Source organism: Lacerta agilis, chromosome 15, assembly GCF_009819535.1.
Source record: "Lacerta agilis isolate rLacAgi1 chromosome 15, rLacAgi1.pri, whole genome shotgun sequence".
NCBI classification, from domain to species: Eukaryota; Metazoa; Chordata; class Lepidosauria; order Squamata; family Lacertidae; genus Lacerta; species Lacerta agilis.
This window is the reverse complement of record NC_046326.1, coordinates 39,814,893-39,842,881: the sequence shown is the minus strand read 5'-3', so window position 1 is coordinate 39,842,881 and position 27,989 is coordinate 39,814,893. Positions and strand designations below refer to the sequence as shown.

The 27,989-nt window shown below is 45.2% G+C and overlaps 1 protein-coding gene across 1 annotated transcript; it reads left to right on the top strand.

Annotated features, from left to right (window-relative positions):
• Positions 1-304: 304 nt before the first annotated feature.
• Positions 305-27,010, top strand: GDPD1 (glycerophosphodiester phosphodiesterase domain containing 1). Its single transcript, XM_033171918.1, has 10 exons — positions 305-570; positions 10,914-10,956; positions 18,262-18,397; positions 19,940-19,985; positions 20,276-20,394; positions 20,679-20,768; positions 21,131-21,264; positions 22,212-22,271; positions 23,564-23,615; positions 26,423-27,010. Exons 1-10 carry the CDS (start codon positions 435-437, stop codon positions 26,567-26,569), a joined length of 963 nt encoding a protein of 320 aa, XP_033027809.1. The 5' UTR covers positions 305-434; the 3' UTR covers positions 26,570-27,010.
• Positions 27,011-27,989: the final 979 nt, after the last annotated feature.

Sequence of the window (27,989 nt, the reverse complement as noted above, 5' to 3'; positions counted from 1 at the left end):
GCGTCTGCGACCTAGCGATGGCCCGTGACGTCACCGCGGAGCCATCACCACCAGCAATCCCTTTCTCTCCTTCGCCGCCGCCAACATTCTTCGCCGCTCTGCGCTAAAAACCATTATTGTAGGACCGCGCGCTTCGCCGACCAATCAGCGCGCCGAGCGCGCTCGCGCCTACTCTCCCATCTCCATCACCGCTATCCTTATCATCATCATCATCACCCCCCCTCCACCAACCGCAACTGGGACTGGCGCATGCGCTGCTGGAGTGGGCGGAGCTCCTTGGAGGTCCGGAGAAAAGACAAGGGAGAGGTGGCCGGTCGCCTCAGACCCCCGCTCAGGAGGGAGCGGGCGGTACTAGAAGAGAGGGGTTGCTTTTCCCGCAGTTCTCGGCGCCTGCTGTCTTCCATTCCTCCTCGGCCGCCTGAGGAGGAGCGACCATGTCGGCCGTCTATTACCTCCTCTCCACGCTGGGCGGCTACCTCTTCACCTCGGCGCTGCTGCTGAAGTACCCGGGCTTGCTCCACCGACCCAAGCGCCACCGCTTCCGATGCCGGCACATCTCCCACCGCGGCGGTGAGAGCGGCCGCTGGGCGTCGTTGTATTCAATATATGCATATATATTGTCAAATCGAGAGGCAGGATTTTTTTCTTTTTGTTTTGTGAAGGGGCGCAGCTTTATTTTGGGGAGTGGGCGTAGCAACTGAGAGAGAAAAGCGGGGTGTTCCCTGGTGGAGAGTTTTTTTGGGGGGGGGTTGCCCACCTTACCATTTGTAAATTATTAAATGCGGGTTTTTTGTTTTTTAAAAAATTGAGGCTATTCCTTAGTCGCCCGAAGAATATAGGAGGGAAGCTGTAACAAATTTAATCATACAATAATGATAATTGGGGGCGGGGGTAGGGTCTTGCCTTACTAATAATATTAGCCGCAGTATTTATATCCCTCTCTTAACTGGACATTTTCAATCCCAGAGCAGGGAACAAACTGATAAACAGAGAAAAACAATATACAAAAAATACAAAATCATATAAATGGGGGGTCCTAGCATATTATTTATTTGTAATTATTGAATGCACTGTTTTTAATGTTATTTGTTAGTCACACATGGAATACGAGAGGGAAGCTGTATGAATAAAAAAATATAATAATGGTAATTTTGTGGGGGAGGGGGGTTTGTTTTATTATCTATTTGTAATGATTAAGTACATTATTTTTAAAATTGTTTATAAGTGTCCAAATGGCTATTTATTGATGGGAGGGAAGCTGTATACATTCAACAATATAATATTGATAATGAATATTCTTGGGGCAGTGCAGATTTTTGGGTGGGGGACATATATTTTGTGGGGAGGCAACAACTGGAGAGAAAACTATTATTGGGAATGTAGAGCATTTTGGGGGCGACAAGTTGGGAGAAAATATTCGAGGGGCGACAAATGGAGATAAATATTCCGAGGAGGGGTGGAAGGGGGGACTGCAAAGAACTATAGGGGCAACAGATTGAGATAGAAAAATAATACAGGAACTGAATGGGGGAGTATGGTAGAGGAGAGAGAAGACCCACTTGCCCTCCCCCCTTGGGGGTGATGAAAAACGTGTATGTATACAAGGTCACACCCCCACCCCAGCCCCTGAAAATCTCTGGGTGATTGTCCTAGGGACTTCAGCGGAAATTTAAAGAGAAGGAAGGGAGAACATTGGCGGTGATGCTGCACTTGCTCGTTCACTCTCTTCCTCCCTTAGAAAAGCTGACCTTGAAATCTGTGCCCCCTCCTTGCTCCCCCGCCCCTAAGAAAAGGGGTGGAGATTGCTACCTTTCTTTCGTGCCTAGCCTCCCCCCCCCGCCCCCCCCAAAATAAAACACTTCTTCAGACATCAGCGAGCAAATTTTTACTTTGATGATAATGTCTCAATGTTGAAATAGAGATTATACAGTATTCTGTTTTTGTATGTTACACTTACTTTTCATCGTTGTCACTCTCAGGGCTGCTTCTCACCTCCTCCACACAATGGCAAGTTTCCTTTCCTCTCTCCCACTATCCTCTTTAGTAGACTAGGATCTGCCTTTTCCAACATCCCCCAAATTTGGCCAGCTTTGTTTTCTAAAGTTCTCACACACACTCCTTTATGCAGTCCTCCCCTCTAGTATAGTATCCCTTTCATTCTTCCTCCCCTTTCTTCCTCCCCAAGCCCTCGCTTTTGTCAGACACTTCTCTGCTTCGGATTTCAGAAGTGTCTTTCAGAAGTATCATTTAGATTTTCCAACCTCTCCCTCCCCCTTCTGTAACTTGTCTGGTTCCTAAACTTCAACTCCTTCCACCTTTTTGCAAATAGGCAATTTCAGAATATTCTCTTTTTTAGAGATGTTGCAAAATCTGTCCTGTTTAGACAGGCTGCAGCACTGAGAGGGTCAGGGTTAAGCTGGGAGTAGGTGGATTTCAGGCAGCGAATGGATAGCATGTTTTTAAACTTTGGTTTGTTTTAAAAGCAGTCTTTTAATTGAGTCCTGTCCCAAGTTCATATGGAGATAGGGCTTTTAAAAAATCAATGAACTATAATCCTATGCCTGTCTTTTTGGGATGCATTATTATTATTATTAATAATAATAATAATAATAATAATGATGATAATAATATTTCTATATTGCCCTTTGTCCGAGGATCACAGGGTTTACAGGTTTACAGTATAAAAACACAACAATACATACCATATGCATGCCAGACCTTTATTGAGCAACCTGTGCTTAAATTGTGTTGGATGCTTCGTAATTTTGTGAGCATGCACCTTGCAGTAGTTATTCCCTACCCCTTTATGATAGGAAGGTCTGTCCTCCCCATCCCAAATCTGTTACCTCTCACCATTTGATACCAGCTTCCTTAGAGTTGAATGTCAACTGCATGTGCTGAAAAGGAAGTAATAAAAAGGTAAGAGGTACCAGCACCTATGTGTTCATTGTTGTTGTTGTTCAGTCATTCAGTCGTGTCTGACTTCGTGACGCCATGGACCAGAGCACGCCAGGCATGCCTGTCTTTCACTGCCTCCCGCAGTTTGGCCAAACTCATGCTAGTCGCTTTGAGAACACTGTCCAACCATCTCATCCTCTGTCATCTCCTTCTCCTTGTGCCCTCCTATCTTTCCCAACATAAGGGTCTTTTCTAGGGAGTCTTCTCTTCTCCTGAGGTGGCCAAAGTACTGGAGCCTCAACTTCAGGATCTGTCCATTAGCATTATAATAAATTATAATAAATTATAATAAATAAGAAAAAACATAAGAAGAGCTTCTTGGATCAGGCCAAAGTGAGCCCATCTAGCTCAGCATCCTGTTCTCACAGTATCCAACCAACCAGATGCCTATGGGAAGCCTACAAGCAGAAACTAAGTTTCTAAGCCTCTGACAGTAGTAGTAAGTAAAATACACAGGCCCCAAATTTCCTCCTTAGAGGGGTTGCTCATCATGCTCCTTTTTTTTGCAAGGGGGGTTTCTGAATCCTTTAATGGTATATTTCACAACCCTACACTTTATCTTAGTAATTGCTCAGCTAGGTCATTTTAGCAGCCAATGGCATTTAAAATGTCATCTTTCCCTCAAGGGATTTCACTTGACTCACTTTCTAATCTGTTTAGCCTGTGCTATTGGGTGACAGAGAGAAGGCAGAACTGCACAACACCTCTGTCTTCATCCAAAAGGAAAGTGGCGCCTAACCTGGTAAATCATGCAACACAATAAATAACACAATAAATCATGCAAGGAGGGAGATGAAGCCCAAGATAGGAAAAGAGCTGGTAAGGGAACACCTAGCTGCTTTAAATGAACTCAAATCCCCAGGGCCTGATGAGCTGCACCCAAGGGTACTAAAGGAGCTTGCAGATATACCATAATCTCAGAGCATCTGTCTATAAACTCTTGGAGAGCAGGTGAGGTCCTTCCAGACCGGAGGCCGACAAATGTTGTTTCCATCTTTAAAAGGGGTGTGGGAGAACAACAGAAAATTCAGTGGTTCTTAAAGTGTGTGGCATACCCAAACTAACAAAATGAATTTCAGTAGGGACAAATGTAAGGTTCTACACTTAGGAAGGAATAAGAAGCTATACAAATATGAGATGGGGGACACCTATGAACAGGAACTAGGGGGTCTTAGTAGATCACAAGCTGAACACAAGTCAGCAGAGTGATGCAGCAGCAAAAAAAAGAAGCTAATGCTATTTTAGGCTGCATCAGCAGAAGTATGGTGTCCCCATCAAGGGAAGTACTAACTAGTCCTGTTCTGTTCTGCCGTGGTCCGTTCTGCCTTGGAGTCTGTCGAGTTCTAGGCACTACAATTTAATAAGGACATTTACAAGCTGGAATGTCTGCAGGGGAGTGTGTCCAAGATAATAATGGGTCTGGAAGCAAAGATTTATGAGGAATGGTTGATGGAACTGGGTATGTTTAGTCTGGTAAAGAGGAGATATGATACCGTAAGGGGCTATCACATGGAAGGTGGATCAAACTTGTTTTCTTCTGCTCCGGAGGGTAGGACCCAAACCAATGGATTCAAGTTACAAGAAAGGAGAAGAAGAAGAAGAGTTTGGATTTGATATCCCACTTTTCACTACCTGAAGGAGTCTCAAAGCAGCTAACATTCTCCTTTCCCTTCCTCCCCCACAACAAACACCACACTGGCTCTCAGTGTGGAGACCCCGTCTAAACATCAGGAAGAATTTATTGACAGTAAGAGCTGTTTGAACAGTGGAACAGACTCCCACAAGAGGGGGTGGACTCTCCTTCCTTGAAGGTTTTTAAGCAGAGGTTGCATTCATGTGTGATCTAGTGGAGATACCTACATTGCAGGGAGTTGGATTAGATGACCCTCAGAGTTCCTTCCAATGCTACAATTCTATGCTTCTAACCCAGAAGCTTTTAAATGAATGGATGAGGGCATATAGGCAATCACAGAACCTGCATTCCAGTCCTCAGCTGTTAATACCTGCCTTGCACTCTGAACTGAGGCTGCTTTCTGCGTGATGAAGCTTCCCAAGAGTAAACCTTCACCAGCACATTCCATGAAGATAATCCTGCAAAGCTAATGCCTTCCCCTCCTTTTGTGCAAAAGTAAGATGTGTGGCCAAACAAAGTTGTGACCTTCAGTTGAAGTGGGATACTTGCCTTGTTTGAACTGGTTCTTGTATTGTCCCTGAAGAGGCTGGCCAGACCAAGGCTGTTTTCTGCAGGAATTACCTTTAAGTACAGATGTTTTAAGTACAGCCGCGTGCAAGTTTTCTCAGCTCCTTCAAAATAATTTTAGGCATCTGGATCACAAGATCCTTGTCATCCTTTCCTTGCTCCGTTCACCTGCTTATATTTGCTGCCTTCTATGCATCCCCTAGACCCGGAATATAACTGGAACTCACCAGGTTAAGACACTCTTCCCCCTCTGCAAAATCTTTCCTTGTTGCGTCCTTGTGTTCGTCTGCTGGTTGTAATCACAGAAGAATTGACACTTCCCTCACCTCTGCTCCTCCATCAAGCTGTAATCTCTCCTTTCATTTTTGTCTTCCATTATTTAGATTTTTAATGCTCTCTGGGCAGGGTTACTGGTTCTTCACAGGGGGCGGGAGAAAGGGGAGGCTTTCTTATATGCATTGGGCCAGTGCCTTCTGTCCTGATGAATGTGATGTGCCTTGTTTTAAGGCCTTTTAATCTTTCTAGCTGCCAGCTGTACTGTTACCTGCCATATAAAAGCCACCTTGTTTGCTGCCTCCCATCTAGTGCAGAAATCAAACTCTGCCTCATCCTGAGCATCAACATGAATGCTTCAAGTTGTCTCAGTTTACAAGCCTTCATAGAACTTCCTCATCTATTATTAGTAGACAGTCCTGCATTAAGAAACTGCTTGTTCTGGAAGATGAGTAACTGAGCTCTCGGATACTCTTATGCCAGGGCCCTGAATCTCCCATCCCTGAGTGGATGAGTTTTCTTTCTTTCTTGTGCTACACAATATGCTTTCTATTGAGTAGATTTGAATGAAAGATGTTTGCGGAGGTTCAGTAGCAGAGCTGCCAAACTTGCAAATATGAGACCTTTGTTTGGCCTGTTGAAAAGTGGGCTTGTTTAATCAGGAATGGTTTTATTCTTATTGTTATTGCTGTTATATTTATTTGATGTTTTATCTGCCCTTTACTATCAGGTCCCACAGCAGGTTACAAGTGATCAAAAAGTCAGTAATATATAAAATTAAAAAGACTTCCAAACAAATTGCACTTAACAGGCGTAGAGGGTGGGTCCTAAAAATATATATCTTAGATGTCAAAGGCCAGTGTAAAGAAGTGTGTCTTCAGAATACAGCAGAAACTGAAGATGCCAGGCGCACCTCTGTGGGAAGGGAATTCCACAGTGTAGGAGTTGCGTCTTCTGGGCCACCGCCATTCCAAACTTCTGAGGGTGATTGGACAACCAAGATCTGCTGATGTTAATGTCCAAGAGGGTCTGTTGGGAAAGAGGCAGTCTTTCAAATATTTGGGGCCTAAGTCATTTAAAGCTTTAAACACTAATGTGAGCACCTTGAATTGGGCCTGGGTTGGGCCTTGAACTGGCAACCATCTATATTAGCCCTATTGGGCATCTACATGTATCTGTGTTTTGAAGTAGTGGATCCAGTAAGCTCTTTGCACCCTGTTCATGTTGAACCATAAGGCTGCTCCATTTGCTCAAGATACAGGTCATAGATAAGTACAGTAGTGGTGGCTCTCTTCCACATTGGGTTGTTGAGAGTTGGTTTAAGATGCCAAGTTGAAATTAGATCAGATCTAAAACCACTCATTGCACACTTTCATTGACTTGCGTAGGATTTGCCCCCATGCGGCACATATTGTGGTATAGTCATTCTTTTACATTTCCCCTTCTAGGGAACCATTTCTAAAGACCTTCTGTCCCAGGATAACAAAGCGATACTGTGTATAGGCTTGCCTTGAGAGTGTCTGGCACTTATCTAGGTCACATTTCATCAGAGTTAAATTACATAGATAGAGGTAAGAAGATCAGCCACTAATGCACCTGAATCTTCTGCAAGCTGGGCTGGTCCTCTGACTTAAACTCACTTTGTAATGTGGGATTCCAGGTTCCATCCTCAGCTGGCCGATGCAACTCAGTTCTCTGACTTGTGGAAATAAAAAGCCAACTTTGTTCATGTTTGTTCCCCAAACATGTGCTTTTTATTTCTTACAAAGTGACTTAAGAGACACTGCTAAGAACCTAAGAAATCCTGAGCTGTAAAAGAATCTGCATCGTGCTTCTTTTCCACCTAGCCCAGTTTCTCTCTTACACGCACACACCCCGACTGGCACAGGCTTCTCTGGGTTTCTGGGAGAAAGTGATGTTTCTTATCGCTTACTACTGAGCCCTGCAGGTAGAACTAGGGTGGGCATGTAGAGAATTGCACTCTTCTCTGAATATGTACTAGTATGTATAATCAGCCTTGTACAATGTGGTTGTAATGCTTACTTGATTGCATCCTTCTCCAACCTCTGTCCCTTCATATCAGCCTCACTTTGCATGGCCAATGGTCAGGGAAGATTTTCTTTCTTTCTGAAAATAATGATATACTACTATTGATAAAATAAAATCAAGAGCAGTTTGCTACAGGTATGCATAAAACCACACAGTGAAAAACCATAGAAAATGTTAAAATCAAAAACCAACCAACCAATATGGAAAGAGGTAAAGTTCTCTTAATTGCCTGTGTAAGCCTGATGCATGCATTAGAAAAGTTTGCAGCAGGTATTGAAAAGCAGACACAACGCCTGCTGAATCTCTGTTGGCAAAGTATTCCACAACACTGGACCAATGACACTAAGGACTCTGGTACTTGTAGCTGTCAATTGAGCCTTTCCAACTCCTGCAGATGATCTCAGTGATCAAGCTGGGATATTAGGGGTTCAGCCAATCCCTGAGGTACCATGAACCTAAGTTGTTCAGGACTTTATAAATTAATACAAAGACCTTGAGCCTGGCTTGGTAGCAGACAGACAGCCAGGGCAGATGCTTTAACAATGGTGTCACTCACATGTTTTCAGCCAAATACCCCCAGCAGCAGCCTGGTATCCTGAATTCTTCACCAGCTGGAACTTTCAAACCAGGCCCAAGAGGAGCCCTGCGTGGTGGGAGTTGTAGTTCAACAACATCTGGAACACAAAAGGTTGTGGGAGACTGATCTCATAGATGAAGTACTGTGCAAAGTTGTGTCTCTTACCTTGCAGAAATAGGTTGGATGGTTGGTACATGTTTTGTCTAGCTGTTTTGTAGTCCAGTTTTCTCCTTCCAAAAGCGGTTGACTAGGATCACTTATTGCTTGCCCTCATCATCTGAAAATTGGAGGAAGAATGTCTCTGAATATGGACTAACACTTTTAAAAAGCCATCTAAGGCAGAAGCAATCATTACCTCTTCTAGTAATGATTTCCCTATTTTAATTAGAGAGAAGTTCTTCTCATTCCACACCCAGCCAAGGGTTTTAATGCGGATCAGATCTCAGATTCAATGGTTGCTTAATCCTGGCGCTCAGATCATATAGCTGAAAACGTAACTACGCAATCAAGTATTTAGAGTCTTCTGTTTATTTTTCCATTGTAATTTTGCTAATTCCTCCATTGCACTATGTGAGTATGGCAAATGGTAATTAGTAAGGGGAAAACATGACTGTTCCATAGAAGTTGAGTGTGGTGATATTTATGTGTGCTTGAGCCACTTAACAAGATGTGTTAACATAGTAATTAGATGAATAACTGAGCGGACAGGTGGCCATGCTAATAAGTTGCAGCAGAAACCTTGATGGTGCATTGAAGACACAGATTTCCCCCCGACCCAGGTGGTTTAGAGTGCATTTCATCAAATCCATTAATTTTTATTTAAGATACTTAATATCCGGCCTTTCAGGGCAAAACCCTCCAAAGGCAGCTTATAAAATTTAATAAGCTTCATATACCAAACAGGTATATGCACATTCAAATAATTTTGCAGTATAATCTTTTATGCACCTACCTGTATCTGTGATCCATACTTCCCCTGTCCAACAAAATAGTTCCCATGCCATATACCCAGGACAGGCAGCATGGTGCCCTCCACAGGCTTTGGACTTGAACTCCCATCAACCCCAGGCGGCATGGCCAATGGTCAGGGATTATGGGAGTTGTTGTCCACAACATTTGGAAGGGCATCATGTTGCATGCACCTTCCTTATGTCTCTCCACCCTGCGCACCAACCCATCCCACCTTGGGTGGTCTGAAGCTTTAGTCTGTACAACTTTCATTCTAATAATAGAAAGGTTTCGGAATTAAAAGCAGTACATCGTGTCAGGTGTGGTTGTCATCTTTTTGTCCTGTTCTCCAAAGCTTTTCACATCTATGTGGCAGGCTGTCATTCAGCAGGTGTGGATCTGTACCTAGGCATGATGGAGAGGTACCTGTCTTATTCCTTTCCTTCTAATGAGCCCAGACTTCCTCTTCCTCACCCTGTTCTGCCTTTATAGAATCAGCAGGAAGAAGGAAGGAAGGTGGCAAACCCAGAATTGGCCACTTAATATGGAGCTCCCTACCTTCCACCCTGTTGTTCCCAGTGGGTACCAGCCACCAGTGTTTAAAGAATGAGAACAGGGATTGTTACGATGGGGTTTCCTTGCAGAACGTGTCTGGTAACATCAGAGTTCGTAGCTTATATTTTCTCTTTCTCTGTTGAGGAGGTGGAGCTGAAGCATTTGCTTCCTGATTTAACAGGTGTTTGGTATGTTTAAGCTGAGCGTGACCTATGAACTGTAGCCTTAAGGAGGAAGGGCAGTGAGCACATGCGTTAGTGAGTGGGTGAGGGTAAATAAGCTTTGAATCTCCTTATGGTTCTAAATGTTAGGGGGCCATGGTTAAATTGTACTTTTTTTTACTTTTCAAGTGCCTCTGAAGAGTGGTTATGCTTGACACATACGCCGGAAGATATCTCAGTAGATTAGACTTTTTGAGAGAGGGAGAGGAAGGATGGGATGGCGAATGTGTGCTAAAGCCCGTTCCTTAACCCATTGCAGTGTCTGTTTGCAGACAGTTTCGCACACAATACATTTTGTCTAGGATATCTACCGAAAACAGCTGGTGCACAGCTGTATGTTGTATTAACAAAAAAGTGTACGTTCAAGATGTTGAAGGTAAGAGTTCTGAGTTGCTGCATGCCGTGCATATTAAGTGGCTTTAAATTGGCATCGACCCCACACAGCTTTGCACCCACATTCACTCACTCACCGCAGTCCTTGGCAAGAATCTGTTTCAGACTCATGCCTCTCAGCTTGGCACTTGTGCAGTGAAACTGGGTCCTTAAGGATAAAGAACGAAAGACAAAGAACTTTTTGTTGGAGCAGAGTAGTATAGGCGACTGAGTTTGTTGCAAGTGCTACTTAGATGTCTGGCCAGTTTTGACAACATTAAATCCATTTAGCAATGGCAGCTTTCTCAAAGTTGCGCCATTTCTGTCACTGGTTTTAAGTCTGTGTTATGCATCCCTGTTTCATTATATATATATTCCTGCGAGGTGAAACTAGGAACTATTCTCCCTTTTGGTGAGCCAAGCAAACCATAAAATTCATGAAATGTCTTTAAAATATTATTTTATTATTTTATATGCCACTTGATGCCAAAACAGGCTTTCTGTGGTTTGCAAAATATGAAGAACTGTTCCACAAGCATTAAAATATAAACATCCATTCAGTACAAACCTCAAAATGCACAATGAAACAATCCAGCCACTAAAACAGCAGCATCTTCAAAACAGATGCAAAGAGTTCCTGTTTAGTAGTTTTTGAATTCACAAAACTTGCCTAGCTCCCTTGCAGCTCTTAAAACATGCAGCCATGATTATAAGCCAAGTGGTTACTGTTTCCTTTAAAATGCTGTTTTTTCCCCTACAGGGGCTGGAGAGAATCTGGAAAATACCATGGCAGCCTTTCGCCAGTGAGTATCACAATTTTTATCCTAAGTATTTGCTTACACAGACAGTTGGCACATGTGCATCTCTAGTGGCACAGCGGGTCAGTGCGCCTGGCTGTTAACCAGAAGGTTGGTGGTTTGAGTCCACCCAGGGATGGCTGTGGGCAGGATTCCTGCATTGCACGGGGTTGGACTAGATGACCCTCAGGGTCTCTTCCAGCTCTACAGTTCTATGATTCTATGACCTGCTTACACAGCCAGTTGTTCTTGGACAATAGCACTTGGATTAGGTTCAATCCAATCTGTTCCAGTGTTTGAGAGCTAATCAGCAGAGACCCTCGGAGGCTCTTGTCTTGCTTATAAATTATCTCAATAAAAATGTTCAGGTTAGGCAATGGGCTTATTCATTTGACCTTTCCCTGAGCTGCGGAGATGTGGGTGGCATTCCTCATTTCCTGCAGGTGGCATTCTACATTCCCTGGATGCATTCGGTATCCTTTGAAGGATCTGTGTGTCTGAAATACTTTAGCGTTTCCTTTCATGTGTAAACAAGAGCTGCTGTTTGCAGAGGACATAATGTCATCCTTCCTTCTGTTAACTTCTGTTAACTCCTCTTGAGAAAGGACGCCATCCAGCACGTGGGGTTGACTTTTCCAGGTCAGGGAGTCAGGTCTAAGCTGGAGAAGGAGAGGCTTCTCACTTCAATTCCCCTCCTACCTTCCCAGATAACTTTTCACTTTGTAGTGGCAGACAGATGTCTTGTGGGCTCTGTGTTGTCAAGGGGTCTCCTTCCTTCCACAAGCAAACAGACAAGAGAAAGGATTCTCTTGCTTTCCTGGCCAGCTTCCATCTGTAGTGGGATGGCCCTCCCCCAAAAAAGAAAAAAGAGTAATCTAGGAACCCTTAGAACAGATTTAGAGGGCATGCAGGGAGAGAGGAAGACCAGTTGCACAAACATGAACCTTTGCAGCGACGGAACACATTAATTGAATTCCAGCCAATGGATTTTCTCTTAATATTTTGGAAAGTAATACGTGATGGAAGGAATACTGGTGTGCAAGTTGTGGCTTGCCCAAGATTGCTTGCTTAAGAATAACATTTGAGAGTAGAACCCAGGAGAAAAGTTTCTGTTCCCTTCAAACCAAAACATAAAACTGCCTTCCAGTGCTGGCTTTTCAACAAAGCTGAAGCCCTGAACACAGAAGGTCACTGTTGTGAAAGTTAGATAGTTTAATACGTTTGTGTTACTTCTTGGCCTTGAGGCTGGGAATGACGTGCAAAAGTTTGCCGTGTTCTTTAAAAGCTTTCCTATGTGAGCCTCCTTGTCACATGGATACACATTGGGAAAAAGCTACAGCAGAGGGCGATGAGAAGAGGCACCTGTTCAGTGGGCTAAAGTTATCAGATGTTCCTCACAGTCTGCTGCAAGAGTCACAGAGAAATAAAGGTCAATGTATTTCCTATTTGCCACTGAGAGCTTTGGCTTCTGAAACAAAAGAAATCCAGAGTGGGTGGGTGTATATCTGCACCTGCAATTAAATATGTGAATGTCAAAGCTTGTATTTCATAGACAATATCCCTGGATTAATGAACCTTTTAGTAAGAGGACACCCAGCCTTTCAACAGAGATGCCACAAGTGGCCGCAGTCTGTGGCACTCTGGGGCAGGGGAAAGTGATCCATGCAGGCTTGATTGTGGCAGAGTCAGACCTGCATGGCAACCAGCCCTCTCCCTAGTACTGGGCTAATGGTTGCCTAATATCCCATTGCTTTTAGAGGCAAAACACACAGGGCACACAGACTGCATATGTTCTATAGCACATACTAGACAGATGATGAGGACAGACTACTGCCAGCAGATCGGTGTGGTGTGTGTCCTGATTTGAGCAAGGGCTGAAGAATCAGCAGAATTGGCTGTGTGATGTGGAATCCCTAGAGGTCCAAAGTGATTAAAAAATATTCGTCTATGCAGATCAGGGACTCAGGTGCACATCTCCAGGGGCAATAACCTCTTTTTTGCCAAGAAGAACAGATGCCATAAAAAGCAAACACATTCAGTTATCACATGTGAAAAAGGTGTACTGAAATCAAGCATTTGGAAACGCAGTGGGTCTTGTGGCAGCTTGAAGGCTAGCAAATGGCATAAGCTCTAGTGCCATAAGCTCTAGTGGGCCATAGTCCCCTTCAGCAGATGCGTTAAGTTTAAGCCTGAATTGCCATGGTGCACCTGTAGCAGCAAAACCGGATGCATTTAAACCTGCAGTTAAACATGTCTCTCCTATATCAGTTACAGGTGGGTAGCCGTGTTGGTCTGCCATAGTCGAAACAAAACAAAAAATTCTTTCCAGTAGCACCTTAGAGACCAACTGAGTTTGTTCTAGGTATGAGCTTTCGTGTGCATGCACACGAAAGCTCATACCAAGAACAAACTCAGTTGGTCTCTAAGGTGCTACTGGAAAGAATTTTTTGTTTTGTTTCTCCTATATCAGTCTCTACAGCCACAGCAGGCGTATATATGCCACCTGGAACTCATTGGGATGTGGATGGCACTGTGGTCTAAACCACTGAGCCTCCTGGGCTTGCCGATCAGAACGTCAGCAGTTTGAATCCACACTACAGGGTGAGCTCCCATTGCTCTGTCCCAGCTTCTGCCAACCTGGCAGTTCAAAAGCATACCAGTGCAAGTAGATAAATAGGTACCACTGCGGCAGGAAGGTAAATGGCTTTTCTGTGAGCTCTGGGACTCGTCACTGTCCTCCGTATGCCAGTAGTAGTTTAGTCATGCTGGCCACATGACCTGGAAAGCTGTCTGTGGACAAACGCCATCTCCCTCGGCCTGAAAAGCAAGATTAGCGCTGCACCGCATAGTCGCCTTTGACTAGACTTAACCATCCAGGGGTCCTTTACCTAACCATTGGAGGAAACACAGGATGGAAATGTGATAAATGAAATAAACTCCAGTGCTTAAAAACTTGCACTAACTGCCCATATGTCAGATTCAGTGTCCTTGTACAGTGGAACCTCGGTTTTCGAACGTAAACCATTCCAGAAGTCCGTTCGACTTCCAAAACATTTGAAAAGCGAGGATCAAAGGGTTTGCAGCAAGTTCAATGGGGGGGGGAATGAGAAACTTGCCTCGAATGCTGTTTGACTTCCAAGGCGCGTTCGAAAATGGAAGCATTCACTTCCCGGTTTTCGGTGTTCAGCTATCGAAACCTTCAGCAGCTGAGACGTGCAAAAACTGAGGTTTGACAGTATTAATTTACAAGTCCCATAATAACTTAAGTCCAGGATATCTTACGGGCCATCTGGATCCTTGACATTCCTGTTGGTCATCCCTCATGGCTCAGGTGCATGGCTCTTAACTTCTAGAAGTCCCGGGGCTGTTTTGCAACCTACACACCCTCCAGTAAATTCATTCAAGTTGCTAGGTATTACTTCAAGACTACCTTGAAATGTGTGGGCTTTGGATTTCAGCATTAATTTCAGAATCAATATCATGTTGGACTTGCCTCCCCCCTCCCCCGCATCCAATTACTCTCTGCAAAATGGCAAATTACTACAGATTTCTCAGTGGGGAACCAGAAGGAACCACACATGCACGATTCTTAGTCAGGGAGTTGTGATTATAACCCAGGAATTGATTCAGATTTTTTAAGTCTTTCTTTGTACTTAGTTGTATTATCACAGCCAGTACACTTTCTTCCAAAGTGCTAGGCATTGTCAGAATTTTCCTAGCTTGAACAAGGCTGTTGAAAAGGGCCACGGGCAATTCTAATCTCCATGGCAGCTAAACGTGATCGTTTTAACACAACAAAGTTTCCCGTCTTCACTTCTTTAGCTCTGCTAAAGCAGACCTCGGAGGGAGGTTCTTCAGATTTCATAAAGATTGTGGTGAAGAGTGGCTTTATTTAAATAATGAAGTGTCAGGATGTGCCTTGCTAATTGTTTGCCAACTCTCTTGCTTTTGGTAAACTTGTTCGCTATTCTTCTTGGCATTTCAGTTCCTTCTCAGCCCTACAATCCCCTCTTCCTGCCATATGCATTTATTAGTACTGGTAGTATTAATTGCATTTGCAGGCCACCTTTCCCCAAAAAAGCTCAAGGTGGCGTACCTGCTTCTCCCCCTCATTTAATCCCCACAACAACCCTGTGAGGTAGGTTCAGCTGAGATGCAGTGACTGGCCCAAGGTCACCCATTGAGCTTTGTGGCAGATTGGGGATTTTCAACCCTGGTCTCCCAGGTCCTAGTCCACCACCCAAGCCACTGCACCATAATAAATTTGTTAGCCTTTAAGGTGCCACAAGGCTCTTTGTGGTTTTAACATGCACTTTTCTCACATGCAATGGCAACTGTGCTTCCTTTTCTTTGGGTCTGTTCTTCCTTGGGGAAGGAGGCTGCTGTCACTGGATCTGTGTCCCTGAAACTCACAGATGAAACTGGGCAGAATATTCTTTATTACTTTCTGCCTCTAGGGATTCCACAGCACAGAACCAATTTTGGTGGCTCTTCAGCCCTCGTTCAAATCAGAACATGCTCCCTGCGAAGCCACCGGCCGAGATAAGCGTTTAGAGTCCTCCATAGCTTTATTGCGTTGTGCTTGTGCCACGAATGCAAGAGTTTAACATCACACAACAACTTCGTTTAATTAAGCACTCAACCAAGACAGTCAAGGGAGCTGTCGTCTACTTGGGCTGGGTGGCTTCAGTGTTCCCTTTACGGTGCAGGAGCTCATTAGTGCCTTTATTGGGGCCTGTGGGAAACGAAATGGAGACTTTGGTCAGTCGGGTGTTTTGCACAAACACAGTGTCTCGAATGAAGACGAGACTCCAGGGTGCAAAGTTTTCCCTGTTTGCATATTTTATCTGACGTGGGTAGAACATTGTAGTGTTGATGCTTATCAGCCACTACACCACACTGGTTACCAGAGTGGTTTAGCAGCATTTTTAAAAAAGAAAGGTTTGTCAGCATTTTAAAAAACGGCTCTATCATACCAAGCGTGTTTGGGTCTGATTTCAACCAGCTAGCCAGCGCATCGACCCTTATTTTAGCTTATTTCTTTCACTTTTATCCCGCCTTCTAAGCAGCTCAGAGCGGCGTGCTTGGTGTTTATCCCCATACATCCTCACAGCAGCCCTGTGGGGTAGGCTAGGTTGAACGGGAAGATACTGACTGCCTTAGGGTCACCCAGCAAGGACGCATTTAGCCTTGATCTAGCACTCCTGATCACTAACGCCAAGCAGTGCATCTTGTATACCTCATTTATAAGTGGGAAATGAACCATTCAGAACCCTTGTTTCAAGTCCTTGAAGAACCAGTATGTAAATGGTCAATAGCTGTTGGTGCATCACATTTTCCTACTAATTCTGAGGCTGGTGTGAAAAAAGTTCCTCCCACCCCTTCACTAGAATGCAATCTAATGCCAAGAAGTGGGGCACAGTGACTTTAAAATAAATATATATATTCCTGGAGGCTTAAAAAAACCTTTTGCATTCTGCTGTTCTCTACCTTTCAGAATTGTCAGAAATCTCAAAGTGTGTGTCATTATGTTAAAATCCACCCACCAAAACCGTTGTGGCAGAATCAGCAGTGTTTCTGGAGAGGCTGGAGGAGCATCTTTGGTTTCAAACAACATCAGCCCGCTGCATTGCAGATCCTGTATCATTCACAGGCCACGGACAGAGAGAGAAATACTCTCAGCTGAATTAATCCTAATGCACAGGACTGTTGGAGAATACTGAAATGGATAAAACGTTAGGTTACTGTGACCCCTGGTGGCAGAAAGAAGAACCACAGCCTAAATAAAAATGTCCCATGATGTACTAACCCAGGGCTCAATGACATTTTCAGCCAGATCTGGAATTTTTAAGCAAGTACTCTAGGCATCACCCCCTCTGGCTATTTCTCTAGCCCTGGAACAGCCCCCTGCTACAAGGGAAGCATGTGCCCACGAACACTTCTTTCTGCCTTCTCAAGTGAGATCCAGTGGAATTAAACAGACCCTGTAAAAAAAAAAACATGGAGGTGAGAGAGGAAGTGGGAAAGAACATCACTCTTTCAGCCTCCTCTTTCAGCTCCATGTACTTTTTGAGGGAGGAAAAGTTAGCGCCCCTCACCACATCATGACCGAGGGGGCAGTGGGCAGGAGGCTTAGAGGCTTTGCAGGCACCACTGCACCCATGGGTGACTCGCTGACAACCCCTGGGTTATGTAGATGTCTAGAGAACTGAGGCAGTTTCCCTGTTCAGGGAAGTTTTGTTTTTTTAGTATTTAATGTTTTATTATGGTTTTATATGTGTTGCAAGCCTCCCAAAGTGGCTGGGGTAACCCATTCAGATGGGCGGGGTACAAATCATCAATTACCGGTACTCAATCACCCACCTGTGTCTATCTAAACATTCAATTTGTGCAGGTGGCCTAAGAGTTGCGGTTGAACATTTTGAGGCTGAAAAGCTCCCTGCACTGTGGTTTATAAGGAGAAAGGAAAGGACTCTGTAAGGTCTGCTGGATGGTTGCTTGCAAGTAACCAGGCAGGACTCCAAACCGTCTTTTAACAGTTTTATTGTGCATGCTGTTTACAGTGCAGAGCTACAAGTTCATGTCTGTATCAGTCACTCGCAGAATCCGGGAGTGGCCCCTTCCGGCTATGACCCCAACATAAGAGTTTCGGTATCCGAAATCTCCGCCTCCCCTCCTTACGTTTCACCCCTCTGTGCACTTGGGGCGTCGGAAATGGCGTGTCTCCCTCCTCGCCCGCTGAGCGAGGGGAGTGCAGGGTCTCTCCAACATCCCCAGAGCCTCTGCTCTCAAGACCAGAAACTGCCTGCCCCTTCCCGCTGGAGCCCTCGCTGCTTCCTCCGCTGGAAGAGGAGGTGCTGCTGATCAGGTGGGGCCAGGGCTCTCTGTAGCCTCCCGAGAGCCCTTCCACCACCCTGCGCTGAGCCGGGGACAGTTCCCTGACAGACTCATTTCCTGCTCTCTGGTAGCACTTGTGCAGTATATAGCAATCGAATGCTCACATTGCACTCTGCAAGACTTGTAGAGCTATATAGCATAGCGAAGGGGGCAGGGAGAGAAAGGAGATATTTATCTTCTCTTTCTCTCGCCTCTCCTGAAACGCCTCCCTTGCCTGTCAGGCCTGAATGGGATCTCAGGGTTCCTGTTCCAGTCTGGCTGGAGCTCTGTTCTTCCTCAGAACTGCAGGCAACATGGACCTACAGTGGGGCTGAAACCTAAGCTGCATATTTTTTAAAGGTTTGGGATACGTCTCTCCGTGCTGCCACATCCCCCGCAAAAATAAAGAAGCTCAAGTTTGCTTTCTGCCTTCAGTGCAGTTGACGTTGGGACCGATATGCTGGAACTTGACTGCCACTTGACGAAGGATGAGCAAGTCGTCGTGTCTCATGACGAGAATCTGAAACGGTCGACCGGCATCGATGTCAATATATCAGACCTCGAATACTCGGTAAGTTGAAATAAGCACCCTCTTCTCTCCTCCACCGCTTAATTTCCCAACCGGGTGCACTCCATAGGTCATCAGACTCCAACTCCCTGCAGTCCGCGGTTTGTTTGTTTGTTTACATGATTTATATGCTGCTGAATTGACGGCAAAACCCAATGCTGTTTGCATACAAATCATGGGACTCATAGTACAAAAGGTCTAGAAGGCTGTCTGTAAGACTTAGAAAACAGTTAATGTGCTTTAAGTATTCTGAATATAGAAAAATAGTGCAGAAGGTCACATCCACAGTCCTGCAGATCTCCCCTGCTGAGGCTTGCAGCTCGCTGAAGTAGCTAAGAAGGCTGGTAATGGAAACGCCCATTTGAAAAACTCACATCAGGCTCTGATATTATAAAATGCAGCACAGTGGTGGGGAACCTCTGGCCCAGGGTTCAAATGTGACCCTCTAGCTCCCTCTGTCTAGCCTTCTGAACTCTCCATACCCCTTCCCTGGCCTTGCTCTGCACCTCAGATATTTTTGCCTGGCTGCAATGTTGATCATGCCTCTTGCTTTTCTGGATGGAGCATAGAGAGGGGTGTGTGAAAGTGTGTGTAGAAAAGTAGCCTACTGTACAAAAGTAAGATCTGCGTTAGTTGCTCTGCTCACTTTTGCCTCTGGCTGCACCACCAGTTGGCATGTGGTCCTCGGAAGGTTCCCTAAAAGGAACGTGGCCCTCAGGCTACGAAAGGTTCCCTACCCCTGATTTAATGGGAAAGCAAATGTGGGATTCCTTCAGTGGTGAAAATGGATTGTATGTTTTTCTGGAGCTCCATAATAGTAACACTGGTATTTTTTGCCTCCATGGATGCTCTGCAGTGGTCTCCTTGTTTCAGGACGTTTCTGTTGTGCAGCCTCTTAAGCTTTTCAGCTGAGGCGCGGAGGGCTCCCAGCGCTCAGCTGAGCAAGCCCCCCATGCCGCTTCGGTGGCTCTCCCTCTACGAAAAAAGCACTGTATTTAACTGATTTTTTTTTTTAAAAAATCCTTCCAGTAGCACCTTGGAGACCAACTAAGTTTGTTACTGGTTTGTTACTGCATGCACACTTCTTCAGATACACACCAAAAGCTCATACCAATAACAAACTTAGTTAGTCTCTAAAGTGCTACTGGAAGGATTTTTTTTATTTTGTTTCGACTACGGAAACCTACCTGTAACTTTAACTGATTCGTTCTTCTATTTAAAAGTCAATTTCTAGCCTAATCTTCATCTGCAAATTTGTTTGTGTATGTTTAATAACATTTCCCCCCTTGTTTACTTCCTTCACAATAAGACCAAACGTTCTTTCTCTGCAAAGATTACTCTTGTTCCTGTGACTTAAAAATAAATTCCAGATAATTCTTCCCTAGATATTTCTTTCCAGAGCACCTGATGTGTAAGGTCTGAGAGGTTGAAACAAGGCTGTCTCTGGATGATGATGATGCTCAATCAGTTTGTTTAAATTGGCATCTATGTGGAGTTAACACATCTATGTCTTGTTTGTTTGTTTGTTTGTTTGTTTGTTTATAGGAACTCCCTCCGTACCTCTGCAGATTGGATGTAACATTCCAGAAAGGTAATATTTGGAAGACCTTACCACTTTTGAAATGTTGTGGGTTTTTTGTTCATGGCATTGTTGGGTTTCTGTATCCTGAACTTTCTGTCATTGGAAGTTGCTGCCAGCCAGTGTAGGCAATGCTGAGCTGGGTGGACGCGGTGGTGTGACAGCAGCTTCATATGTTTACCCAGCACCAAATCAGCTTTGTTGCCGTGTAACAAGTGAAACAACTCTAGCTCTCCCCGTTACAAGCGATGACAGCTTGCGAGTGTCCCCAGCAGCAACCTAATTCTGCTTGTGTCCATCAGAGTGCCATTGCGAAGGTGAAGACAAGCGCATCCCTCTCCTGAAAGAGGTATTTGAGGACTTCCCACACACTCCTGTCAACATAGACATCAAAGTCAACAATGACGTACTGATTAAAAAGGTGAGACGCCACGCCACCCCAGTCTGGTTCCTCTCAAAAGCCCATTTGTGTGTTTCATCAAACTGGGAGAACATTGACCGACCACTGGTCCTGCTAGCTAGAGATGATGGGAGTTGTAGTCCAGTAAAAAGCTGGAGACCCAAGTTTGGGAAACCCTGATCTAGAGAATTAATACAGTGACTTTGAGGACTGAGAAATAATATTAAAGAAACTCTGCCCCATTGTAACTGCCAAAAACAAACAAACAAAAAACAGCAGCCCCTCTGTGTTCATATTGATCTCAGGTCTCAGAGTTGGTGAACCTTTACAAGCGAGAACATCTGACGGTTTGGGGCAACGTCAGTCATGAGATAGTTGACAAGTGTCACAAAGAGGTAAGCGGCCAGCATTTCATCCTGATAAACTTTCTCCTGTCAACACTTTTCTACTGTCCTTCCTTGGGATACAGAGTTGTTCCTCCCCCCCCCTTGCATTTTATACTCACAACAACCCTGTGAGATAGGGTGGGCTGAGAGATTGTGAGTGCCCCAAGATCGCCCACTGAAATCCGTGGCTGAAAGGGGATTTAAAACTAAGACTCCTGCTCAGATGCTCTAGATACTTTTAATGATGTACATGTCCCCCACCTTGTAGCCATGTGGTAAAGGCTGGGTTGCAAATGTGCCAAACGAACTGGCCTTAGTTGTGCATTAAACCTGCTGTGTTTGTGCCTTATTTTATCTCTCTATTTCTGCAGAATGCCCACATCCCTATCCTCTTCTGCTTGCGACGTGTCCTGCTCCTCCTCGGCCTGTTCTATACTGGCCTTCTGCCTTTCTTTCCCATCCTGGAGGAGTTCTTGGAGATTCCTATGCCTTCCATCATTCTCAAGTAAGTTGCTTGTTTCGCGGCGATGCTAGCAGCACAGCGAGGCTAAGCTCACCTGGTTCCTCAAAGCTCTCGCGGAAACAGACGGAAGCTGCCTTAAGTCAGGTCAAATGGTTTGTCTTCTCTAGGCCAGTATTGCCTACTCCGAAGAAAAGGTTGTGGAGTTTGGGACTTTTTAGTTTAGAGAAAAGGCAAGTAAGAGGAATTTTATGAAATTCCTACGCTTGTTCTGTGGTGTCACTCAGAAGTCTTTGGTTGCTTTTTTATTTAAAAAGAAAAAGAAATGCTGAATTCTTATGATCTGTGCATAAATCATTCACATTTATTTCTGTTGCTTTTACAGAATTACACCATTCAATTCTTAATGCTTGAGTAATTGAGTTTTTATACTTGTAAACTGTTTAAAGGCCTATATTTTTTGCTTACGAGTTACATAAAGTAATGAACTGCTGTTATTACTCTGCATAAGCTAATTTCTTGCTAAGCACAGAAGGGGCAAGAAGCTAGACACGAAGGTTTGCCCCAGCTTTTTTTTTGGGGGGGGAATCTCATTCATCCACCCTTGACTTCTGAGAGAGAGGGGCTAGAAACCCGTATAGGGGTATGCTCCTTGCACCAGCAGGGATGATAGTAAAAAGGATCCGGGCTTCTCTATATGTTTTTGAAAGGGTGGTGCTTGCATTCCAATTTCCTACATTTTTCATGTTGAAACTGTGTTGCAACATGGCCTTGTGGCCTTTCTCGGGCTCTGAGTTGAGTTCCAGCCGCTTGGCATTGAAGCCCAACAAGCTCAGTATCTGTGCTACACTCAGTGTGGAACAACAGGAGCCCTCCTGGGACTGCTGTTGTCGCCGAGACCATTGCGATCCCTTTTCTGTTTTCCCAGTTGCTAACAGCATGTGTTAAAAACGGCAGTCCTGTAAACATGAGTTCTTCTCTTCTCTTCTTAGGTTGAAAGAATCCGAGAAGATCTCCAGAAGCCAGCGGTTTACCATATGGCTTACTGATGCGTAAGGCTACCTTTCCTCCTCCGCCCTTTGTCATTAGTGCCATCATTCTCCTCTGGAGCAGAGCCTCATCCCTCTCCCCTAATGCAGCGCTTCAAAAGGAGGAACCACCTCTCAGGGCCTGTTTTCAAACGTTATCTCCAACTCTTCCCCTGATCCCACTACTCTTGCTGTTTGGGCTTCACGGTGCTTCCCTGATCCGCAGCTCTATATCCCAAATGGTCAGGCTCTTTGCTTAGGCATATTCAAGTCTTCCGTGAGCCCAGAACACCCATCTCTGAACCTTTCAGTGTCTCCCTCCAACTAGCCTCCACAGATGGGTTATTCTTACTTTTTGCTGCATCTTGGCATCCTCTGGTACGGGTGCCTGATCCCTCCTTCCCAAGGAGGTTGCCTGTTCGTTTCTCTAGCCTTGCCACCTCCCAGTTAGCGGGGACAGCCAGACATGCCACAGGGGCATATCCTGCTGATAATGTACAAAGTGCTGCTTTGGGGAGGAGCCAAAACTCAGTGGCAAAGGACATGTTTTTCAGGCAGAGAATCTCAGTTCCACCCCCTTAGAAGGATCAAGAAGCAGGTGTGAGAAAGACGTTGCTTTGCCTGGTGAACCTCCTCCAGTCAGAGTAGACAAAGCTGGGCTTAAACACACCTGAGGCCTGGTGGATAATAAAGCCCATCCTGTTTACCCATACTTTTAAAATCATCAGATTATGACTGCGTTCAGACAACACTTTATTCCGTCTTCCCATTGTTTTCTTACTGGTCAATTTCTACCTTCTATGTGATCTTTCACACATTGGAAAAGCCACTTCAGGAAATCTAGTGGAATCTAGCGGAGGCTTGGTACTCATTTCAGTATTAATTGGGGGGGGGGGCGGATCTGTTTGCAGCCTCATAAACTTGAGAATTCATGTTGTAATTTTACATGCTGACATTTGGGGCAGTGTTCCGGCTGCACGCAATTCCAGCATGCAGTTCTTTCCCGCCATTTAAAATTTAGCAGAACGTGGCAATTTTATCGATCAAAAAGCCACAGTTGCGTAACTCAACAGGTGCCTCGGTGTGAAAGGAACATTAGAGAAGACATGACAGAAGTGCTAGCGTAATGACCAGTAAAACTAGCGCAATAAACCCCACGTCTAAGTGCAGCTTGTATTGCATTAATTTGTCGGATGCCTGGAGCGCTAGTTTAGTGGAAAGGGAGGTATAGCTTTTTAAATATATATATTGATATATATATATATCATCACGCCTTTGATAGACATGTCAGTGATCTTACTATCCTGTCGTTGCAGGTTGTTAATGAGGAAAGCATTATTTGACCACCTCACTGCTCGAGGAATTCAGGTACGGTGTAACACAGATCTTCTGAAATTTTGTGTGGGAGCTGCTCTGTTCTGTTCCCATCTCCAACTGACCTCAGAAAAGTGTGACGTAAACAACACATTAAAGAACTTGGCATGTGTTAAGTGGGATCCCGCATCGTTCACAGAAGCGCTACATTGACTTCCAACTCCGCTCAACCTGTAGCCAGGGTGGGGACCCTTCTTGCCTCCTCGGGCCAGATCCCTATCGGGATCAGCCTTGAGGGCTGAATTTGGCAACTGGGTGGCGCCCTCTACCTGTCAGTCACCTGATGTCACATTGGAACTTCAAAGCACCTTGCAAAATGCTGATAAGAGGAAGTTTTTTCCTCCCATTTTAGCAGGGGATTCTGCGCGAACCCCTTCCTTACTGGATCTGGTCCGCATGGAATCCTGCCAAACTGAGCATAATTTAACCCCTGCTCATCAGCTGTTTGGCAGAAATTGAATCCTGCTCAGTTTGGCTGTGCACCTCTGTTTCCTGTAATAGGTGCACAGCTGATGCAAGATTTAACCCCACTTTCCCACCCATCAGATGACTTCACAAGCAGGTAGGCATGGGGGACATGGCCTGGCAGCCCAAAAATTGACCTCTGCTGGCCAGAGGTCTTCTAAGGAAAGCCAGTATGAACATCCTCTTTCTGATGTGCTGCTGATGCTTCGAAAGTGACTTAACTGATGCCAAAAGATAGTTAACTCCTCCTGACTGACCTAGTACCTGAGCAAGTGACTTCCGGATCACATTATATTAGCTTTGATCCACCTGTGTGCACAGCCACCACGGAGCATGCCTGTACGCTGGAGATTATGCTTCTGGTCCTCATGACAGCAGGGCCGGCGGTTTTCCAACTTAGGGGAAACGTGGATGGGCAGCATTGCTTGACCTTCTCACCTCTGGACAAGCTTCATGCTCTTGTCTTGATCCTCCAGTCTTTTTTCTTCTTCCCTCCCTCCCCATCCAAAAGCTAAGGGCAAAGGGACAGAAGCAAAAAGCCAGGAAAACAAGAGATGGCTCCAGAGAGAGCCAAGAGCACTATTGAGAACTGCATAATAATGATATTTCTTACTACTGAGCTAGTATAGAGTTGGAACGTCATTACCAGAGGGCCTGGTGTTGTACTGCTCCAGCCACTGAATCAAGAGTAATTTTAAAAAATGATATTGAACTAATGCTCTGCTCCCAACCCTCCCCATTTAAACTATTGCCAATTAAATGTAACATAAGTGGTATTACAGATGATGATAAGCCATTTGAGAGTCTTCTTCCCCCCTACCCAAATCTCACAGTTTAGCATCTCCAGTTTAGTTAGATCAAAACCGGTATTTTGTAGTCTATCCACATGCAAGACCCCCAGTCTTGTTTCCAGTGTCGACCCATCCTTTCACCTTATTTATGCAGTGCATACTTAAACTGTGGCATTTGCTCTTGTGGGAGGCAGCAATGGCCACCTCGGATGGCTTTAAAAAAGGATTGGATAAATTCACAGAGAAGTATTTTCAACAGCTACAAACTGCAATTGTTATCTTCTGCCTCATCAGTCAGAGGCAGCAGTGCTTCTGAGTACCACTTGCTGGAGACGGCAGGGTGGCTTTAAACGTGTTGTAATGGCGCTGTGGGGTGTGGGTGGCGCTGCGGGTTAAACCACAGAGCCTAGGGCTTGCTGATCAGAAGGTCGGCGGTTCGAATCCCTGCCACGGGGTGAGCTCCCATTGCTCGGTCCCAGCTCCTGCCCACCTAGCAGTTCAAAAAGCACGTCAAAGTGCAAGTAGATAAATAGGTACCGCTCCGGCGGGAAAGTAAACGGTGTTTCCGTGTGCTGCACTGCTTCGCCAGAAGCAGCTTAGTCGTGCTACCCACCAGTAACGCGAGATGAGCGCCGCAACCCCAGAGTCGGACACGACTGGACCTAATGGTCAGGGTCAAAAGGAGCAGGAGCCTGCCCCAAAGAGCTTGCCATGTCTGTTCCAACAAATTAAGTCAACAAAGCTCAGAACATCAGGCAGGCACCTTCATGGTACTCTTTTCAGCTCCTGCTAAAACCATTTTTGTTCAGGCAAGCTACCCAGCTTGTAGAAATCAACATGCTTTTTTATTCCCCAGCATCTGCCCTTGGAGCTAGGAAATGTCGCCTCCCAGGAGAGCTGCATCCACTCGGTGTGGACAATACTGAGCTAGTTGGAACATCGGTCTGGCTCAGCAGAAAGCAGTTCTCTGTGTGTTTACCTTATTCTAAATGTTAACTGTATTTGAGTTGTTTTTAATGCTCCTTTCCACTGTCTTTTATTGGGGTGTGTGTGAGAGAGAGGGGGGAGGGGGGAGGGAGGGAGGGAGAACCGCTTAGAGGTTTACAATCAGGCAATATACAAATTCTGTTAAATAAAAATTAAAAAGTGGGTGACAAGACTAATGAAGCATGAATGTAAGCAAATGCCAGCATTCCTGCTTAGGTTCAGTTTCAGTTGAGCCTTTAGCCCATTTGGCAAACTTAAGATCACCTTCTAAATCCGGCCTGTGGACAGTCTGGGAATCAGTGTGTTTTTACATGAATAGAACATGTCCTTTTATTTAAAATGCATCTCTGGGTTTTTTGTGGGGCATAGGAATCCATTCATTTCCCCCCCCCTTCAAAATCTAGTCTGGCCCCCCACAAGGTCTGAGGGGCAGTGGACTGGCCCCCTGCTGAAAAAGTTTGCTGACCCCTGCGGCTTAGCCAAAAGCAGCCATACGCAAAAGTTGTATTGGGAGGCATTAGCAGTCACACATCCATTGTGTGCCTTCTCTCCCTCCAGGTGTATATCTGGGTCCTCAACGAAGATAAAGAGTACCAGCGAGCGTTTGATTTGGGCGCGACGGGCGTGATGACGGATTACCCCACGAAGCTGAAGAACTTTTTGCACACCTACACGCCTGCGCAGCAGAAAGTCAAGGAAGGGTAGTTCTTTCAAGGAGGAATGGGGGAGAGAACACGTTCCCCGGACAGCACCAAGCCAAGGAGCAGGAGTAGGCCACCCCAACACAACGGCACCCTCCTGCCCAGACTTTTCAGTGACATGCAACCACCTGACAATGAGACGTAGATGCAGCTGGGTTTTATTACCTCATTCTTGAGTCATTACACCTCTTAGAGATTGCACACAGCTATATTTATTTTAAAATGTAAGTGGCATAGTTGTTATGTAAATAGCTTGATGGGCGGGTGTTGTACCCTGGTCCGACGAGATGTCTCTAGGGAGGGACCTGCCAACAGGGCGATTCCTAGAGGTGGTAGGTGTAACTTAACCGTATTTGTTGCTAGCTCAGATTCCACCAAGTTTGCACATGGAAAACATTCCAGCGGGACACCTTTTTAAAAAATAATAATAACAACAATAATTTTATTTTGTTGCCTACTCTGTGTAAAATGTTCTTAGTGGACTGGCTGACGCGGCCGTAATTGTCTGGTCATCCCACATTTTCTTAGTGAGGCAGAAAGAGGAAAAGAAGCAAGAGCTGGAAAAATGGACAAGCTGGACCTTTGTCTCTGCTAAAAGCCCCTGTCTGACATCCATGTTTTATTTGCTGAGGACAACTTTGAAGAGGGGGTGATGAACTGTTCCCCGATGGCTGCTCCCCCCCCCCCAAAAAAAATCCGGTAGGCTGCTTCAAGCGCTGTTTGACTGCAGACACTGTTTGTTCCATGCACCATTCCTGCCTCTTGAGCAGGCTATCTGGGCATAGCAAATCTCGGCCAGGGAACTCATGACGGCCAGTCCTCTAGCATAACTCATGAAAGTTAGCCTTACTTTATGGCGTGTGTGTGTGTGTGTATGTGTGTGTGTGTGTGTGACCAACAGCAAACCCTAAAATTAGCAATAGTGCTGTTTGTATCAATGTAGGGATGTCTTGGCCAGTTTGTTGTACGTACTGCCATGGCATACTGCCATTTTTTAACCTGAAACATTTCTGGGAAGGGCTCGCACTGCAGTCATTGACTCCGAGTGGGAGCAGAAGAGATATGACAGTAAGATGTGGCATCACTTTTCAGGGTATCAAGGGCTGCAACCTTTTTTTCCCCCCTGGCCTGAATTCAGAATGTAGAAGAAGCTATCGTTCTTGTAGATTCCAGGCTCACCTGCCTCGATAGTCATAAGCCTAGTAGCACATGCCACATTTTGAACCAAGAGGCTGAAATTCCCGAAACAAAGCCTCTCCAACTGACTGGCGTACAAAGTGCAAAGAGGTCTCTGCACTTTGTACCACTGTTGGAACACTTGTTGCCTCCCCAGGAGAGGTCTGGTTTGAGAATTCCTGGAGCAAGTGCTGGATCCAAGGAAAGGTCTTAACTTTGCCTCTGCAAGTGTGCTTTGGTTAACTGAG